The 18393-nt window shown below is 38.8% G+C and overlaps 1 protein-coding gene across 1 annotated transcript in view; it reads right to left on the minus strand.

Annotated features, from left to right (window-relative positions):
* The window catches only part of SP1 (Sp1 transcription factor), a 40639-nt gene extending 22302 nt beyond the window's left edge, over positions 1 to 18337 (minus strand). The window contains exons 1-2 of the mRNA XM_024736540.1: positions 17644 to 18337; positions 15816 to 17331 (exon numbers count right to left, since the gene is read on the minus strand). Of these exons, the coding sequence (XP_024592308.1) occupies positions 15816 to 17331; positions 17644 to 17787 (1660 nt within the window). The 5' untranslated portion in view covers positions 17788 to 18337. The remainder of the gene's footprint in view (positions 1 to 15815; positions 17332 to 17643) is intronic.
* Between the last annotated feature and the right edge of the window lie 56 nt (positions 18338 to 18393).

Raw genomic sequence — 18393 nt, forward strand, 5'->3', positions numbered from 1 at the left:
CTGCAAGTCACATGGCCCAGCCAAAAAAAAAATTTTAATAAGAATTTTAAAAATAATAAAAAATTTAAAAAGACACCCTTTTTTAAAAAAAGAGAATACAGTCGTTTGGTTTAGTAAGAACACGAAAGTGATACAATAAATAGGAGAATGAGAAAAATTAATTTTGGACTTATTTCATGCCTCTATCACTTCCCTGATTAAAGGAGAGATGAACACAATCCTAACCACTGGACCACCAGGGAATTCCCTTGACTGACTTTCGAACTGTTCATATTCAACTGACATTTTAAATTACTGAGAGTCTCTGATGATTAAAATTAATAAGGGCCATTACATACACTGTAATGCACTATAATGGTGCAGTTGGACAAACTTAGGTATGAATCCTGGTTTCACCACTTATTAGCCAAGGAACCTCTCTGAGCCTTACTTTCCTCAAGGGCAAAAAGGATACTGGGATAACTAATAAAAATTAAAATACAGCATACCTAGCATTGTTCCTGGCACTTAGGAGGTACTCAGTAAGTCACTGTATATTAAGAAAATAAAAAGGCTAAATGTGACTTTTAATGTTTTTTTCCTCCCATCTACACATGTACCATTACTACCCACAGTATGTTCTTTTGAATTTACCTAGGGGAGTTGTAACACCAAATTGTATCATTAGTGTTTAAAACAGCAGCAATAAATACTGTAAAACAAAGAATAAAATGCACAGTAATCTAATATTTTGTTTCTAACCACTGGATTTACCACTGAAAAAGGATAATCATATCGAAGTCTTCAAATTATACATAATTCCCATTAAAAATAGCCTGGGGTTGATTAGTAATGCAGAAATAACTGTTCTGAATACACTGTATACTTCTGAAAGGAGAAAGAAGCTGTGGATAAAATTTCACGTTTTCAGAAATTTTCCTAGATAAAATATAGCAAGGAGATGCTGTTTGATGATAAAGCATGAAAGAATGCTGAAGCAAAGTAGAGATGTACATAGTAAAGATAAGTACCTCAAACTCAAGTATACTAGAGGCTTTCGCTAACAAGACCAAATTAATTTCTCTAGTAGGGCCTGAAGAAAAATGAATAATAGTAGCCATCTATCATGTTCTGTAAATAACAGTCTAAAAAATATTTATAGTACTATTAACAGTAATGAAAACCAAAAAGGGGGTGAAAATATCCCAAATTCTACCATCACAACAAATTAACTATTATTATCCTTTTCATCTTCCCCTCAATTACTATTCATTTGCACAAATAAACTTTATATATTTATAACCATAATACAGTAACATTAAGCATAAAAATCTGAATTAATATTAAGAAGTAACTCTTCAGGGGACTTCCCTGGAGGTCCAGTGGTTAAGACTCTGCGCTTCCAATGCAGGGGGTGCAGGTTCGATCCCTGGCTGGGGAACTAAGATCCCACATGCCACTCGGCGGGGCCAAAAAAAAAAAAAGGAAGTTAACTCTTCAGCTCCATACCATCCTGAGATCCCTGAAGTGACAATGTAAATAGGCACCTACATATTGGGTACCTTTTAATGATAGGGCTCTCTAAGTTTATATCCACAGTGCAATTATATAATCTGATACAGTACAGCTGACATTTTTTTGTTTTTCAAGAAGGCACCTTTTATTTATTTACTTAAATTTACTTATTTAACTTATATTTATTTTTGGCTGCGTTGGGTCTTCGTTGCTGCACACGGGCTTTCTCTAGTTGCGGCGAGCGGAGGCTACTCCTCGTTGCGGTGCATCGGCTTCTCACTGTGGTGGCTTATCTTCTTGCGGAGCACGGGCTCTAGGTGCATGGGCTTCAGTAGTTGCGGCACGCAGGCTCAGTAGTTGTGGCTCACGGGCTTAGTTGCTCCGCGGCATGTGGGATCTTCCCAAACCAGGGCTCGAACCCGTGTGCCCCGCACTGGCAGGCCGACTCCCAACCACTGCACCACCAGGGAAGCCCCCAGTTGACATTTTAAACCTCCCAAGCATAAACCCCAAGGTAACTTTTTAATATGAGAATTAGACTTCTCCTTGTCTTAATTTGTCCAGTTTACTAGATAAATACTAAGCAGATACTCTATTTATATCTAGTGTTACAGAAACACATCACAGCTTTAAACTGTCAATGACAATATGACAAAAGAATAAAAGATGGAAATGCTACTCCATGAAAATATACAGATGTTCACCTATGCATTTGTGAATTCCTTTTCCTAAACTGGTTTCCTTCAACTTTTGCTTAATATGGCAATGAATAATTCAGATGTATGCATTTTATTTAACATATTCTGAGTTTTCTGTTCTGTTCTTTTAATACTGATTATGTAATAAATGAATCAGCTAACATACTCTTGAGGACTTATTCTAAGAAAATGATTTAAAATGAGAAAACTGGACTTCCCTGGTGGTGCAGTGGTTAAGAATCCGCCTACCAATGCAGGGGACACGGCTTTGAGCCCTGGTCCTGGAAGATCCCACATGCCGCAGAGCAGCTGAGCCCGCATGCCACAACTACTGAAGCCCGTGCGCCTAGAGACCGTGCTCCGCAACAAGAGAAGTGCAATGAGAAACCCGCGCACCACAATGAAGAGTAGCCCTCGCTAGCTAGCTGCAACTAGAGAAAAGCCCACATGCAGCAATGAAGACCCAACGCAGCCATAAATAAATAAATAAATAAATAAAATGAGAAAACTATATGTTCTATTATATTCTATATTTAAAATACAGGAAATCTTGAAACTGCCTGAATATTTGACAAAAGAGAAATAAACTGTGGCAAACAACTTGATATAATATTATGCAGTAATTTAAAATCACCCCTCTGAAAGTGAAATATAAAACAAGGATCCCTACTATTGTGACTCTTATTTAAAAAGACAAGAATGAAATGAGGTACAAATATTAAAAAGGAGTAGGTAAAATTATTTGTAGATGACATGACAGTATACCTGGAAAATAACTAAAAATCACTAAAGAAAGTCACTAACAATTATTGAAAGCAATAAGATTGTAATACAGCCATTTTAAAATTAACACACAATAAGTCAATAGGTTTCCTATATACAAATAAGAGCCAGTTAGAAATAAAATGGAAGAAAAGATCCTATTTGCAATAGCAACGAAAACTATACAATACGAAGCTTAAAGTTAGCAAGAAATGTGTAGGATCAATAAGAAAATAATGAAAGTATAGTATGAGTCAATCAAAATAAAAATTCCAAAAGATTTTATTAGGGGAACCTGACAAAATATGTCCAATTCATCTGAAAGAATAAGAGACTAATTAGGAAAAAAAAATTTTAAGTAGTAATAAGGGAAAATATTAAAACTTTCATAAAGGAAGAATTATTAAAACAAAGTGTCAGGCTTCCCTGGTGGCGCAGTGGTTGAGAGTCCCCCTACCGATGCAGGGGACACGGGTTCGTGCCCCGGTCCGGGAGGATCCCACATGCCGCGGAGCGGCTGGGCCCGTGAGCCATGGCCGCTGAGCCTGCGCATCCGGAGCCTGTGCTCCGCAATCGGAGAAGCCACAACAGTGAGAGGCCCGCGTACAGCAAAAAAAAAAAAGTGTACAATTAGGTGGCATTTAGTGCATTCACGATGTTGTGCGACTACCACCTCCCTCTATTTTCAAAACTTTCATCACCCTAGAAAAGCCCCTCTGTCCGTTAACGAATCACTGCCCATTCTCCCCTCACCCCATCTTCTGGCAATCACTGTCTCTATGGATTTTCCTATTCTAGATATTTCATATAAATGGAGTCATACAATATGTGACCTTTTTTTGTCTGGCTTCTTTCACTTAACAGAATGTTTTCCAGGTTCATTCACATTGTAGCATGTATCACTACTTCATTTCTTTTTATGGCTGAATAATATTTCATCAAATGGATATACTACTTTTGTTTATCCATTGGACATTTAGGTTGTTTCCACCTTTTGGGTATTATGAATAGTGCTGCTACAAACATCTGTGTACAAGTTTCTGTGTGGATGTACGTTTTCATTTCTCCTAGAAATATATCTAGAAGTAGAATTGCTCACTTACAAAATTTTAATCTAGAAAGTATAAACAACAATATTCACCAGAGCATTACTTATGACAGTGAAATTTTAGAAAAAAAAGTGTATCAGTAGGGTTAAGCATATCCTAGTACAAACATACTAAGGAATTCCCATACAATCATTTAAAATGATGATGTAGATGTATATTTATTATTATTTATGGAAAATATGTTTATGGTATTCTATTCAGTAAATATAGGATTATGGAGAATTGTGAATAGTATGATTCTACTTCATAAAACAATATGCAGACTTCTTTGTAAATTGTACACAAAGGTACAAAAAGATATCTGGAAGGATGATCACCAAAATTTCAAAAGTGATTTTCTTTGGATAGTTAATGTTCAATAAATTTTTACTTTACTTTCATTATTATTTGAATAATATTTACTTTACTTTCAGTATTATTTGCATTGTTTAATGTTTTTACCAATATCGCTTAAACAGGTTACTTAAAAAGATATTTAGGGAGTTACCTGGTGGCCTAGTGGTTAGGATTCTGGGCTTTCACTGCCTCGGCCTGGGTTCAATCCCTCGGGAACTGAGACCTCATAAGCCACGCAGCATGGCCAAAAAAATAAAATATTTTTTTCCTATCCTCAAAGGTAAGTTTTCTAATTTTAGCTCTATAGATATTTATAAAGTGAATGCTTTGAATTTCCCCATTTCCCACAATGAAACTGTAATTTACATAGCAGTGTGCATAACCAGTGTTCTCCCTTTAGATCATTTATTCTGTACCTATATGTTTATGGTACCAAACATGCTCTGTATAGAGAAAAACAGAGGTGGTTCCTGCCCTTCAGGCATTTAAGATCTAAAACACTGACATACCTAAAACTGTACAAAGAGCAGCTAACAAAGGTCTTAGATATTTGTTTGTATGTATTTGTACATCTGTGAATTTACATCACCAGAAAGAACTGAGCAGCTATAATCATCCTTGTTCTTAGATGAACAGAAGTCAAGAAATTCCAAAATCACTAAATTGAGTCGGTTCAGACCTAACCAGTTTCTCAATTTTTTACTTTCCTTTTGCGATAGAAGATTAAAACAAGTGAGTTTACACACACAACCATTACTTGATAAAACATACAGTTCAGCAGCAATTATAAAAAATTTTAGAAGGGCAGACAAATCTTGTGAGCTTTAATAATATTTATAATGTACCATTTTGTGACCTGGGATATGGGTAAAAGAATATCCACTGTATTATCCTTTACACCTGCCTAGATGTCTTAAATTATTTCACAATCATTTTTGAAGTGTTGAGTTTTTTCTCGGGGGGTGGGGGTGAGATAGGTGAGACAGGAATTAGCTGAGATTACAAAAGGAAGTAAAACAGTGATTGAGTAAAACCAAGTTCTCGAAAGGTAAAAGGAAAAAATAAAATTGTTTTAATGTACAGAAAACCAAACAACTCTTAAGAAAATAGGGACAGAAAAATGATTCATTGAAACAGAAATTGAGAAACCTAATTATCATTATATGAAGTGTCAACAAAGTGTTCATCAAGGAGAATGTTTTTCTATCAAACAGTCTACATCAAGTTCATAACCAGGCCAACGAGAGATGAAGAAACAGAAAATCCATGGGTAATCTTAAAAACCTCTACTGTCAACTACTGTTTTTACTAGAATGGTTTATGAAAGAACAAAGCATACTGGTTGGAATTTACTTCCTTTGGCAGTTGTGGTAGTTCAATGACTACACCAATGGACAAGAAACATAATGGGTGAGAAAGAACGTGAAGGTCTAGACACAACAACTTGAAAGAGCTGCCTTCAACTAACTGATTAAAATCCTACTTTTAAATGGATGGAAGACAGAACTTTTATTGAGAGGTGGGCACTAATATGTGTTGAGCACCTATTATGTGCTCTCGCATGTTCTCTACCTCATTTAATCTTAATAATCCCATGGGGGTAAATATTAATACTAACTAACGCTCTTTTACAGATAAAGAAACCTCAGCTCATAGCGGATGAAGAACTTCCCCTAAGTCACATAGCCAGTAAGAAGCAAAGTCATGATTTGGATCCTAGTGTATCACTCCCCTGTCTACACTGAATATCTCATTCAGGACAAACTTTCTTTTTCTTTCACAAAGGATTTTTAGTTACTTCTAGTTTCAGAGCTGGAGTTATTTCATCCAGCTAAACTGTTCAATCTTATACTACACAGAATGTGAGACTTGTTCATCTGCAAAAACAGTATTTAAAACAAAAAACAAACCGCGGTATTTTGGCTTTAAGATCCCACTTACAGTCAGTCATCTATAACTTCCCATCCAGAAGAGTACTAACCAAGTAGAAAAACTTTTCCCAACAACTGTTCCCAATCTCCCAACAATTTTGTGGATTTTTATATTGTACTTTCAAAGAGTCATTTCATTTTCCCTCCTAACAGCAGCATAGCAAACAGGAAAAAAAAGAAAAAACAGTACTCTTTAGCGAGTGCCTGTGTTTGTTCAATAGTACCAACATCTCACGGGAGGTTGGGAATAGAAATGGGGGTGGTGTGGAGGTGGTATAAGAAAACAGGAGACATGACACAATGTGACTCATTTATAAACAGAACCATTCATGTGCAGCAGTAGCTTTCATTTTCAGCCTCCATTTCAGGTTTCAGAAGGCAGCTGCATGGGCCTGATGGTGGTTTTGAACCAGAACTAGAAAAGCCTTAGAACTTGACTTCTGAACAGAAGCTCATGTTTTCCAAACATAACATTTATATTTTTGTTTCCTCTAGGTACAATATTGTAGAGCATGCTGAGCACAATGCCAGGTATCTCCAAACCATCTGCTCTACTGTGGTCCTGCGATACCTTGCTTTTATGAGGGGGTCTTCAGATGATGCAACATTAGTAGTCCTTCAGTAACATTCTCATTAAGAGAATCATTCTGGACAATACTATCTATAATACTGACGCTTTATGGAGCTAAAAAAATGAAAAGTTTGTTTAAGTTTGAGGCTTAGCTTTTTGGAAAGGGACCAATTTCTTGGGTGGTACCACTTTTAAACAGCATCAAACTCCTTTGCAAGCAAAGCTATGATTAAAACCAAACAGTCCATGGAGTAAAAATTTTCAACGCTAGGAAAGAAGTACGGGAAATGAAAGTGCCTATTTCATGTAACCCTTATTACATGTGCCTATTTCTTAAAGTTTAAATGCCTATTTCTTTTTTTTTTTTTTTTTTAAATGCCTATTTCTTAAATTTGTATGGTAAAACCCATCTAGATAATGTAATATGATAATACTTTATAATGTCTCCATTCTGGTTATTGCAATAAAATTTTAAGACTTAAGTCAATTATTCATCAGAATGTTTTCAGGAATAAATCAAAGAACCATCAGTAATTTAAGTCTGGATGCATCTGAATTTCACATTTCAGTTAAAAATAATACAATGTGGGGACTTCCCTGGTGGCGCAGTGGTTGAGAATCCACCTGCCAATGCAGGGGACACAGGTTCAAGCCCTGGTCCAGGAAGATCCCACATGCCGCGGAGCAACTAAGCCAATGCACTACAACTACCGAGCCTGCGCTCTAAAGCCTGCGTACCACAACTACTGAAGCTCACATGCCTAAAGCCCGTGCTCTGCAACAAGAGAAGCCACCGCAATGAGAAGCCTGCGCATCGCAAAGAAGAGTAGCCCCCGCTCAGGCAACTAGAGAAAGCTCGCGTGTAGCAACGAAGACCCAACACAGCCAAAAATAATAAATAAATAACATAAATATAAAAAAGAAATGCATAATAAACGACCCTTCACAATCCGGCCCCAATTTCCCTTAAAAAAAAAAAAAAACAACATTGTACCTGCTGTATTAAAAAAATAATAAAATCAGGACTTCCCTGGTGGCACAGTGGTTAAGAATCCACCTGCCAGTGCAGGGGACATGGGTTCGATCCCTGGTCTGGGAAGATTCCACATGCCACGGAACAACTAAACCATGCACCACAACTACTGAGCCTGTGCTCTAGAGCCCGCGAGCCACAACTACTAAGCCCGCAACAAGAGAAGCCACTGCAGCAATGAGAAGCTTGCGCACTGCAATGAAGAGTAGCCCCTGCTCGCCACAACTAGAGAAAGCCCACACGCAGCAACAAAGACCCAATGCAGCCAAAAATAAATAAATAAAATAAACTTATTAAAATAAAATAAAATTAAAATTAAATTTTTTTGTCGTGCCGCACAGCTTGTGGGATATTAGTTCCCCGACCAGGAATCAAACCCACGCCCCCTGCAGTGGAAGCTTGGAGTCCTAACCACTGGACCGCCAGGGAATTCCCTATCATGACAATTTTTCATGTGCAATCTTAAACGGTAATAATTCCTGTCTCAAATCTCAATCCTTGAGCTCCATTTTAAGCATCTTACATTACAAATATCCGTATTTAAATAATGTAAAAGCAGCTGGATATCAGCTATAGTGTATTAATGATCTTGCTCCATTAGATTACGAAATCTGGAAATAATCTTATAGGAAATCTGTAAATAATCTTATCTGGAAATAATCTTATAGTCAGACAAAAAAGCTTAAAATGTAGTTCTAACTGAAAACATAGTATGGAAATGTAGTTTTTTAAAATCTTTGTTTATAGAAGCTAAAAGCAAAGCTACAAAATACATTTCCTCAGAAAATTAAAAACAGAATTACTTGGGAGTTCCCTGACGTTCCGCTGGTTAGGACTTGGCGCTTTCACTGCTGGGGCCCAGGTTCAATCACTGGTCGCAGAACTGAGATCCCCGCAAGCCGCACGGCACGGCCAGAAATAAATAAATAAATGAAAAAATTAAAAATTAAAAAAAATAGAATTACCATATGATCCAGCAATCCTACTTCTGGGTATATATCCAAAAGAACTGAAAGCAGGATCTCAAAGAGATATTTGCACACCCAAGTCACAGCCACACTATTCACCATTGCCAAGAGGTGGAAGAAAGCCAAATGGCCATCACAGATGAACGGATAAAGAAAATGTAGTATATACATACAATGGAATATTATTCAGCATTAAAAAGGAAGGAAATCCTGTCACATGCTACAATACGGATAAGCTTACAAGACATTATGCTAGATGAAATAAGCTTGTTGCAAAAAGACAAATACCCTATGATTCCACTTACATGAGGTATCTAAGGTAGTCAAATTCATAGAAATACAAAGTAGAACCTACTTTGTATGGCTGCAAGGGGCTGGGAAGAGGGGGAAATAGGATTTTAATAGGTATAGGTAGTGTTTCAGTTTTGTAAGATGAAAAAGTTTTAGAGATCTGTTGCATAACAATGTGAACATACTTGATATCACTGAACTGTATGTACACTTTAAAATGGTTAAGATGGTATGTATATTTTATGTTATGTGGTTTTTACCACAACTAAAAATAATTATTTAAAAATATCTATATTACTTTTCATATTCTTTTGTTTTAATCAATTTTTCCTAAAACTACATAAATGCTAGGGATTTAACAGCAACCAAGCAAAAATATCATTAAGTACATCACAATATATATACAAATCTCTTTCCTCTTTCCATGCATCTTCTTTTACAAACTTGAGCCAAAATTATAAGTAGAAGTAAAAACAAGTATTAAAGGACATGACAGCATTTTTATTTATTTTTTTAAATAAATTTATTTTATTTTTGGCTGCGCTGGGTCTTTGTTGCTGTGCATGGGCTTTTCTCTAGTTGCGATGAGCAGGGACTACTCTACATTGCGGTGGGCGGGCTTCTCGTTGCACTAAGTGTAGGTAACTATAACGCAACAGCAACTGGAGCTCCAAGAAGGCCCGGGAACATACCTGTTTCAATGAATTCCAAGAGCCTAACACATCTGACACACAATAAATGCTCAATAAATTTTGCTAAAATTCAGACTTCCCTGGTGGCGCAGTGGTTAAGAATCCGCCTGCCATTGCAGGGGACATGGGTTTGAACCCTGGGCTGGGAAGATCCCACATGCGGCGGAGCAACTAAGGCTGTGTACCGCAACTACTAAGCCTGCGCTCTACAGCCCACGAGCCACAACTACTGAAGCCCGTGCGCCTAGAGCCCATGCTCTGCAACGAGAAGCCACTGCAATGAGAAGCACATGCACCACAATGAAGAGTAGCCCCCATCACCGTAACTAGAGAAAGCCCGCATGCAGCAACAAAGACCCAACACAGCCAAAAATAAACAAATTTATTTAAAAAAGAGAGTAGTAGTGTAGTGGAAAGGATACTGATCTGAAGTCAGAAGACCTCTATCACTCTGCAAATTTTGTCAGTGACCTTTGGCAAGTCACTGAATCTTTCTACACCTTAGGTTTCCAAAAGGAGGGTATTGGAGGCACTTCCTTGGTGGCACAGTGGCTAAGACTCCATGCTCCCAATGCAGGGGGCCCGGGCTCGATCCCTGGTCGGGGAACTAGATCCCACATGCATGCCGCAACTAAGGAGCCCACGAACTGCAGCTAAGGAACCCGCCTGCTGCAACTAAGACCCAGCACAACCAAATAAATATATTTTTTTAAAAAAAGGAGGGAATTGGAGGGGATCCTCACCCCCTTTCTAAGCAATCCAAACAGGGTCAAGTTAATGAAGAACATATGGAATAATCTGAAATGATCCATCTCAATAGCATTTAACCTTACTTAGATTATTTGCAGCAAATATTTGATTTCCTGTGAAAACCGTTTAAAATTTTTTTTTCAGAGATGTAGATTTTTTGTTTTGTTTTTCTGTTGTTTTGGCCTCACCTTGCAGCTTGCAGGATCTCAGTTCCCTGACCAGAGAATGAACCCAGGCCCACAGCAGTGAAAAGAGCCGAGTCCTAACCACTGGACCACCAGGGAATTCCTTCAGAGATGTAGATTTTTAACTGAGTTCTCTCATCTTGTAATGGGCAAGTCTTTGTCTTGACCTGGATATTTTATATTTTAACCGCTTCTTTGAAATCATTAAATTATTATTTATTTTGCACACAGATATAGGGTGAGAAGGATTCATAGTAAATTAGACAGGCACGCCCAACTTGTCAAACGAGTTATACTATGCAGTTTCCATAAGCCACTCACAGTTTAAAACACACTGGAGTGAGGGACTTCCCCAGTGGTCCAGTGGTTAAGACTCCACGCTCCCAGTGCAGAGGGCCCAAGTTCGATCCCTGGTCAGGGAACTAGATCCCACATACATGCTGCAACTAAAAATCCTGCACACCACAACAGAGATCCGTGCCGCAACTAAGACTGGGAACAGCCAAATAAATAAACGAATATTTTTTAAATAAATAAATAATTAATTAAAATTAAAAAACACTGGAAGGAAAAGTATAAATTCAAATTACAGCCCAGATTTGCAACCAACTCTGAAGAAAAAAACTTTCTTCAGAAACTTTTTCAGGGTCTTTTAAGGGGCCCAATTCTTAAAACCTAGAATAGTATTAACAATGTAGTCATAGTGTGGCATATACCTTTTAAATAATGCTTCAGAACACCAGGGCCTGTATAATAATGCTAAATGTTACAGAAAGGGATAGTACTATTGTGATATCCCTTCTGTATGAAATATGAAAAATATGCCTGTTTTTCAATTAAACAGCAAATTGAAAAATTTCAACTAATTATTATCTATTAATGTTTACAGACACCCAGCCAGTAACTTACAAAGCGTTATGTAATAAAGCTTTTCTACAGATGTTCATCTTACATTTAAAACATTTTCAAGGAGGGAAAACAAAACAATCAGAAGCAAGGAATGAGCAGAACTAAATTTTTAGTGCCAACATTTATATGCTACTTTACAAAGTAGAACAATTAAAGGGAAAGGGAGATATGAGAACAGATACTAAATTTTTCTGAAACACTAGGCACCCTTGTGCTCGTTATTTAATTAAGAACTAAAATGGCCACATTACACAATGCAACAGGATTTAACAATGACGTCATTGACAGAAAGCCACTGGAATGAATAAATAGGAGCAATTGAAAAGGTCTCAAGACTGCCTTCTCAGTCTTTTCAAATCAATCAAGGCGCCTAGGTTTTAAAGGAGACCTTTTCTACTTAAACTGAACTCGTTTAAAAAGCACTTAAAAAATCACACTAGGAATCAAATATAATATTAGATACAACAAATGATGCAGAAACATTTTATATTTGATAAAAGTATTATTTTAAAATAGAAAATTCTCTTGTATGACCTTTTGCACTAGAATGTTAATTTTGAACACATTTAAATCCTCTAAACCTACTTATCACTAATGTTCAAATGAACTAGTCTAAAATACAACTCTCTTAACAAATTAGGTCTCAGCAATCTGACCCCAAGTTTAGCGACACTTGGCAAACCAACTCTGGTATCGCATTCAACTTAACTTCTAAGAGGAGACATTTTCCTGACCCCGATAAAACTGAGCAGATGTGAAATTTTTATTTTTAGTGCCTGAAGTTTGCTTCTTGAGTGAATTATAGCCATCAAGGAAATGTGCTCTATTCTCTTGCCAAAGCCCACCCCTGCACTCTTTATTAGGCAGAACTCCCACAAAGTCATCCAAACTAAGTCTTTCAAAACCAGGCCCCTCCCCAACCTGGGGGAAGAGTTTTCTGGATTTAGCAGTGGCTGAGAAAAAATCTGAAGCTTTAAGCTTAAAAAAAAAAAACCAAAAAAACAAAAAACCAAGATCTTTGAGCATATGACTAGAAAATGAAAGGGAAAAGGGTGCTGATAAAGGGGAAAGGGTGTTGATTAAAAAAAAAAGCTGCTAACTTAAAAAACAACAAAAACTAAGAGCCTATAGATCATTTCACTGTCTGGAAACTAAACTCAGTTTACTGGGTGGTCTCTTCTTCACTACCACCCACCAGGGGCAGAGCTGTGAAAAACAGGAATACAGAGATGGCGGGCTTATTTGGTTCTAAGTTTGTGCCTTTGCCTGTATATTCAAGCAAACAAACATAGTGAAAGTCAAAATGAGAGCTTAGAAGATTTTTAAACGTTACTTTTAAAAAGTAATAAATGTGGGAATTCCCTGGCAGTCCAGTGGTTGGGACTCCTTGCCTCCACTGCTGGGGGGCGGGGGGGGGGATGGGTTCCTTAGATCCCTGGTTGGGTAACTAGGATCCCACAAGCTGTGCAGTGTGGCCAAAAAAAAAAGAAAGAAAAAGAAAGAAAAGTAAACATACTAAGCTGCAGTCTTCCACAACCATGTAATAATAATGTCTCACTTTGCAGAGTGCTATCTACCTACCTCTCTGTATGTTGTAGCTTACAACATGATTTCATATCCAAAGCTCTTTCCACTACATCATACTGCCAAGAGGTTGAGTTTTTCTAATAAAATAACTATATACCAGAAAAACCATATATCACAAATAACTATATATGAGACACTTTGTAGCAGCCACACAACAGCTAAGGAGCACTAAGCTTCCAGGAAATGACTTTATTATCTTTCATTAAGGCTGAAGTCAGATCAATTGAAGGGGAAAAAAATGTTGCACAAGTATGACTAACCAGAAAGTAAGAAACATGTATCTTCAGAAACCACTATTAATAAAGCAATCTCAACTCTCACAAAATGGCCTTTCAGAGCCTCATTCTCTCCTTAGTGAATGACAAACTGCTGCTACCTTACAAAAAGGCATGCATTTTCTAGAGCTCAGAGACCATCAGTAACAGCTAGGTCGGTAGCCCTATCTTATGACATAGTAAATGGCAGACTTCCCCAGAGCATGATTTAGCAATGAAAGTGTCTCAGAACTGTTCCTTAGAGCTGAAGTTATAAACCGTTTAAAAATTGCAAGGATCCAAATTATTACTAACTAGAACAATCTCAGTTTTGCTTTCCTTTGAAGAGCAAAACTGCTGGATACAACAACCTAAGAGCAAAGAGAAAGCAAACACATAAATGTAGATTACCCAGAAAGTGTCTAATTTTCCAGGCTGTTGGGTTCAGTTTTTATTAAACTTTTCCCATTTCTACTCCCATAATTTTTAGCCTATAAAAAACTTGCCAGCTCTAGAGCCTTAAATTTCAAAGAAACAAAAATATCTTTTCCGAAACATTATAAACAGTCTAAAGGATTTCTCATGTCCCAAGTTAAAACTAACAGGGAATGAATGCCCCAGACTAGAACTAACAGCAACTAGTCTCATCACTTAAGTGCTTCCCAGTATCTCAAAGTACTCATCTAGAAAATAAGGCAGTTGTATGAGACAATTTTCTCAGGTCCCTTCCAGCTCTAACTTTCTATTCCAAGATCTCCAATTCACTAAGAAAATTACTGTCTGTTAAGGCTCAAAATGTACTAATTTTAAACACACTACAAGACTGTAAGAAAGTAGGGAACTTGAGCAGACCTCCCCAGCACAGATTTTCCTAAACTGCAAGAGGCAGGAAATATGGTTGCCTATTTGTTATCCTCTCTTACATAAGAACCAGTCTAAACGGAATGAGAACTCTATAATAAAAGTAAACAGTTAATAAACCCACACATATTCCAACAGAAGTAGAAGTTTGGTGGTATTAAACTATTTCCCAACATAACTTGTATATATCATGCCAGAATATAAAAATGTGTATGTATCCTAATGTGCTTTATTAAAGATTAGCTCCATCACCATGGAATTTAAAATGATAAATTCTAAATAAACTTTCACCTTTTAAAATAAATGTTTTAAATTTCAAATTAACCAATACTAGTGAACATAGTTCAAAATAAATGACTGAATAGTAGCATCAACTGATTCAACATACATTCCAATATATACCTCTTCCCTGACGACTCTTTCCCCTTCAAAGTTCTCCTGATTCCCAACTCCTCTCAGCTCCACCTCCCCAACCCCATTCTGGTCCCCACTCCCTTTCTCGCCCCTCCCTTCTCAACCACACACTACTTTCAAAGCAGACTAGGAAGTGGCTCTCTAATATAGGAAGTATGAGAATCACCTAGGAAGCCTAAGAAACAAAAAATAAATTAATTAAACAAAAAAAGAATCACCAAAAAAAAAAAAAAAAAAAAAAAAAAAAAAAAAAAAAAACACAAAAAAAAAAAAAAAAAAGAGAATCACCTATGAAGCTTATTAAAAATACACATAAGTACTTTCAAGGTAAGTAGGAGTTGAAAAAATTAAACCTTGCTTGCTCAGAGGGTATGCTCTTCTGGTTAACTAAAGATTAACCAGGGAACTTATTTTGTTGAAAAGTCCTTTGGAATCCATCACTTTTCCCTTGCTTACAGTACATAAGAAGTATCTGATGATTTAATAACTGCCCTACAAATAGGTTAAGTTTATAATCAATTCCTATCCCCGCAAGGGTGAGCCCTCAGGCCAAATAAAGCCCTCACTGGTAAGAATGGTTTTATATTTTTAAAGTGTTGCAAAAACCAAACAAAAAAGTACATGTAACTGAAACCATACGGGGCCCACAAGGCCTAAAATATTTACTGTCTGGCCCTTTACAGAAAAAGTTTGCCGACCCTTGTTCCGTAGCACCAAAGGCACTGAAAGTACAGAGACCCCAGGGACATTGCCCAGAAGGGCTCCTTTCTCATCAGATTAACTGAGGAAAAGAAAAAAAGGTTCCATTAAGTCAGTTCCAAATGACGTAGAATCATTGCTATTTCTCTAATTGACTTGCCCTCAAGAAAGTGTTACCCTCAAAAGATTCTACTCCCTTCTTTAGACTCAATAGTTTCAGCTGGGATGCTAAGTAGCTCTGGAGATAAATACAAAAGATTTCAAGCCTTACCTGAGGCATTTGCTATAGCCAAGGGCAGGCTTGGAAGCTGGTGCACCTGGATTCCTGAAGCACCCAATGCACTGAGGTTAATGGTCTGGAGGCCAGGCATGGAGGAGAGTTGAGCAGCATTCACAGTGACTGTGCCAGCAGGGATGGAAGCAGCTGAGGCAATAGGTGTAAGGGTAGTACTGCTGCTGCTGGTCTGCCCCAAGGAAACACCCTGCATTGGGGCCAAGGTGATTGTCTGGGCCTGTGGGTTCTGAACTTGGAGGTTCTGCAGCTGAAGAGTCTGCCAACTGACCTGTCCATTGGGCCCCACTGTTGGTGTCCGGATGATGATAGGGCCAGAGTTTGGAACAGCCTGAAGCTGAAGGTTCTGGAGGGTTTCCTGGGAGATAGCTTGAGTTGTAAAGGTCTGCCCTGACAGTGGGGCTGCTTGGAGGGCCTGGAGGGCCTGTCCCCCTTGAACTAGTTGAGGCTGGATGAGAATTTGTTGTTGTTGCTGCGTCTGCTGGTTTTGCTCTCCCTCTTTTTGTTGACTTGCTTGCAGTGAGCCTCCAGATGTCTGGTTCTGCTGGATGTTCAGAGCATCAGATCCCTGCAGCCCACTGACCCTCTGCGGTGTCTGGCTTTGAGAGTTGGTCCCTGCTGATCCGCTGGTGGTAAAGTTCATAATTCCCATGTTGCTGGTGGTAGTAGTTGTTGAGTAGCTATTGGCATTGGTGAAAAAGGAGCTGGAACTGGCTTGTGATGATACCAAACTGGCAGAACTGATGGCAGTCCCTGAGGTGACAGGCTGTGAGCCACTCTCCTGGGACCCAGAGCTGCTGATAGTGACTGCCTGAGAGCTAGGAGTCAAGGTAGCTGCAGAAACGCTGTTGACAGGTAGCAAGGTAATATTCCCATTCAGGGCCACTGGTACATTGGTCACATACTGAGTCTGTCCTGAGAGTACATTATTAGCCAGGCCTTGGAGGGGGACAGCCTGCTGGAGTAGGTTTGGCATAGCAGCAATGATGTTGCCTCCACTTCCTCGATTTGTGATGATCTGTTGGTTTGCACCTGGTATGATCTGTATCTGACCTGAACCATCCTGCTGCACTTGGGCCCCAGTGGCAGCAAACTGCAGCTGTTGCCCATCAACGGTCTGGAACTGTGGGATTACTTGATACTGAATATTAGGCATCACTCCAGGCAGTCCTGTCAGGACTTGCTGGTTCTGTAGGTTGGAGGTGGCAGCCACAACATACTGCCCACCAGAGACCGTGCGATTCTTGGAAGACTCACTGCCATTGTTGCCATTGGTACTGCTGCCACTCTGTTCCTTCGAGGTAGGGGTAGCCCCAGAGGAGGAAGAGATGATCTGCCAGCCATTGGCACCCTGGGAAAGTTGTGTGGCTGTGAGGTCAAGCTCACCTGTGCCCCCTGACTGGCTTGGGCCCTGGGAGTTGTTGCTGTTTTCATTGGGTGACTCAATTCTGCTGCAAGTTGCTGCCAGGAGGGCCAAAGGGGATGGCTGGGATTCCTGGCCAGAAATAAAGGAGAGGAAAGGAGTTCCTTTAGTGACATCCATCTGCCAGCCCAGGGGGTAGTACACAAAATATAAACAGCAAAACAACAACAACAACAAAAAAAACCCAAACAAAAAGCTGACCTATCTATACTGCTGAAATTCTCATTTGGGGGATCTCCAAGCTACTTGTCTCTCTGTGCTTACTTCCCTATCTATAAAAGTTCAGCCCTTTCTTAAAAATTTTCCTATGAAAAGTAAGACAATCATCTACGAATATTTACATCCTCTCAACACCTTCCCCACTCTGTCCAGATCATCACTTACCTGCCCTCCTCCTCCTCCACTGCTGCTGCTACTGCCTGTGCTGCTGCTTCGAGCCTGAGAAAAGGCACCACCACCATTACCATTGCCCCCATTATTGCCACCAACTCCTTTTTCAATCTTCACCACAGCTGTCATTTCATCCATGGAGTGATCTTGGTCTAAAAAGAATTTGAAAATAACTTAAAGTTGGAGAAAGGAAAAGGGTAAAGTGAGGAAGGGTAAAGGAGGCTGTGATGAAACAGAAATGACTAACAGGAAGGTGAAACGCGCCAGTATTAAGAAAAAAAAAAAGGATTGGGGGAGAAGAAACTGTTGTAGGACCAGTAGGATGTAAACTAGGCTAGGTGGTGCCAAAACTGGGCCTCGACTCTCCCTTGCACAAAATTAAACTCAGAAAACACTGAAAAGGTGCTTTTGATATAGGAAATGTGAAGGTGGGTGGGCATGTTGAAAGAGTTTAAAAGTATCCTGGGGAAAAAAAGGATAGGTAAGGCACAAAACAACACGTGAGTGGATGGAAAGCGAGCTGAAAGTAGGGTCAAAGGAGATAAGGAAAAAGAAAAATTCAAGTGTAAAAAGTAACAAGAGGAAAGGAAGAGAAAGGGGAAAAGAACAGATAAAAAGTTTGAGTGGGGAAACATCTGTGAATACTAGTAAGGGGCTAAAGAGGTCCAGGCGTTAGAAATCAGGCGTTTCGGGGCGGCTACAGGGCGGGCCCTAGAGTGAAAGGGCGGTTTCGGGGTGAGGGGC

The sequence above is a fragment of the Neophocaena asiaeorientalis genome, unplaced genomic scaffold (assembly GCF_003031525.2).
Source record: "Neophocaena asiaeorientalis asiaeorientalis breed wild unplaced genomic scaffold, Neophocaena_asiaeorientalis_V1.1 scaffold134, whole genome shotgun sequence".
NCBI classification, from domain to species: domain Eukaryota; kingdom Metazoa; phylum Chordata; class Mammalia; order Artiodactyla; family Phocoenidae; genus Neophocaena; species Neophocaena asiaeorientalis.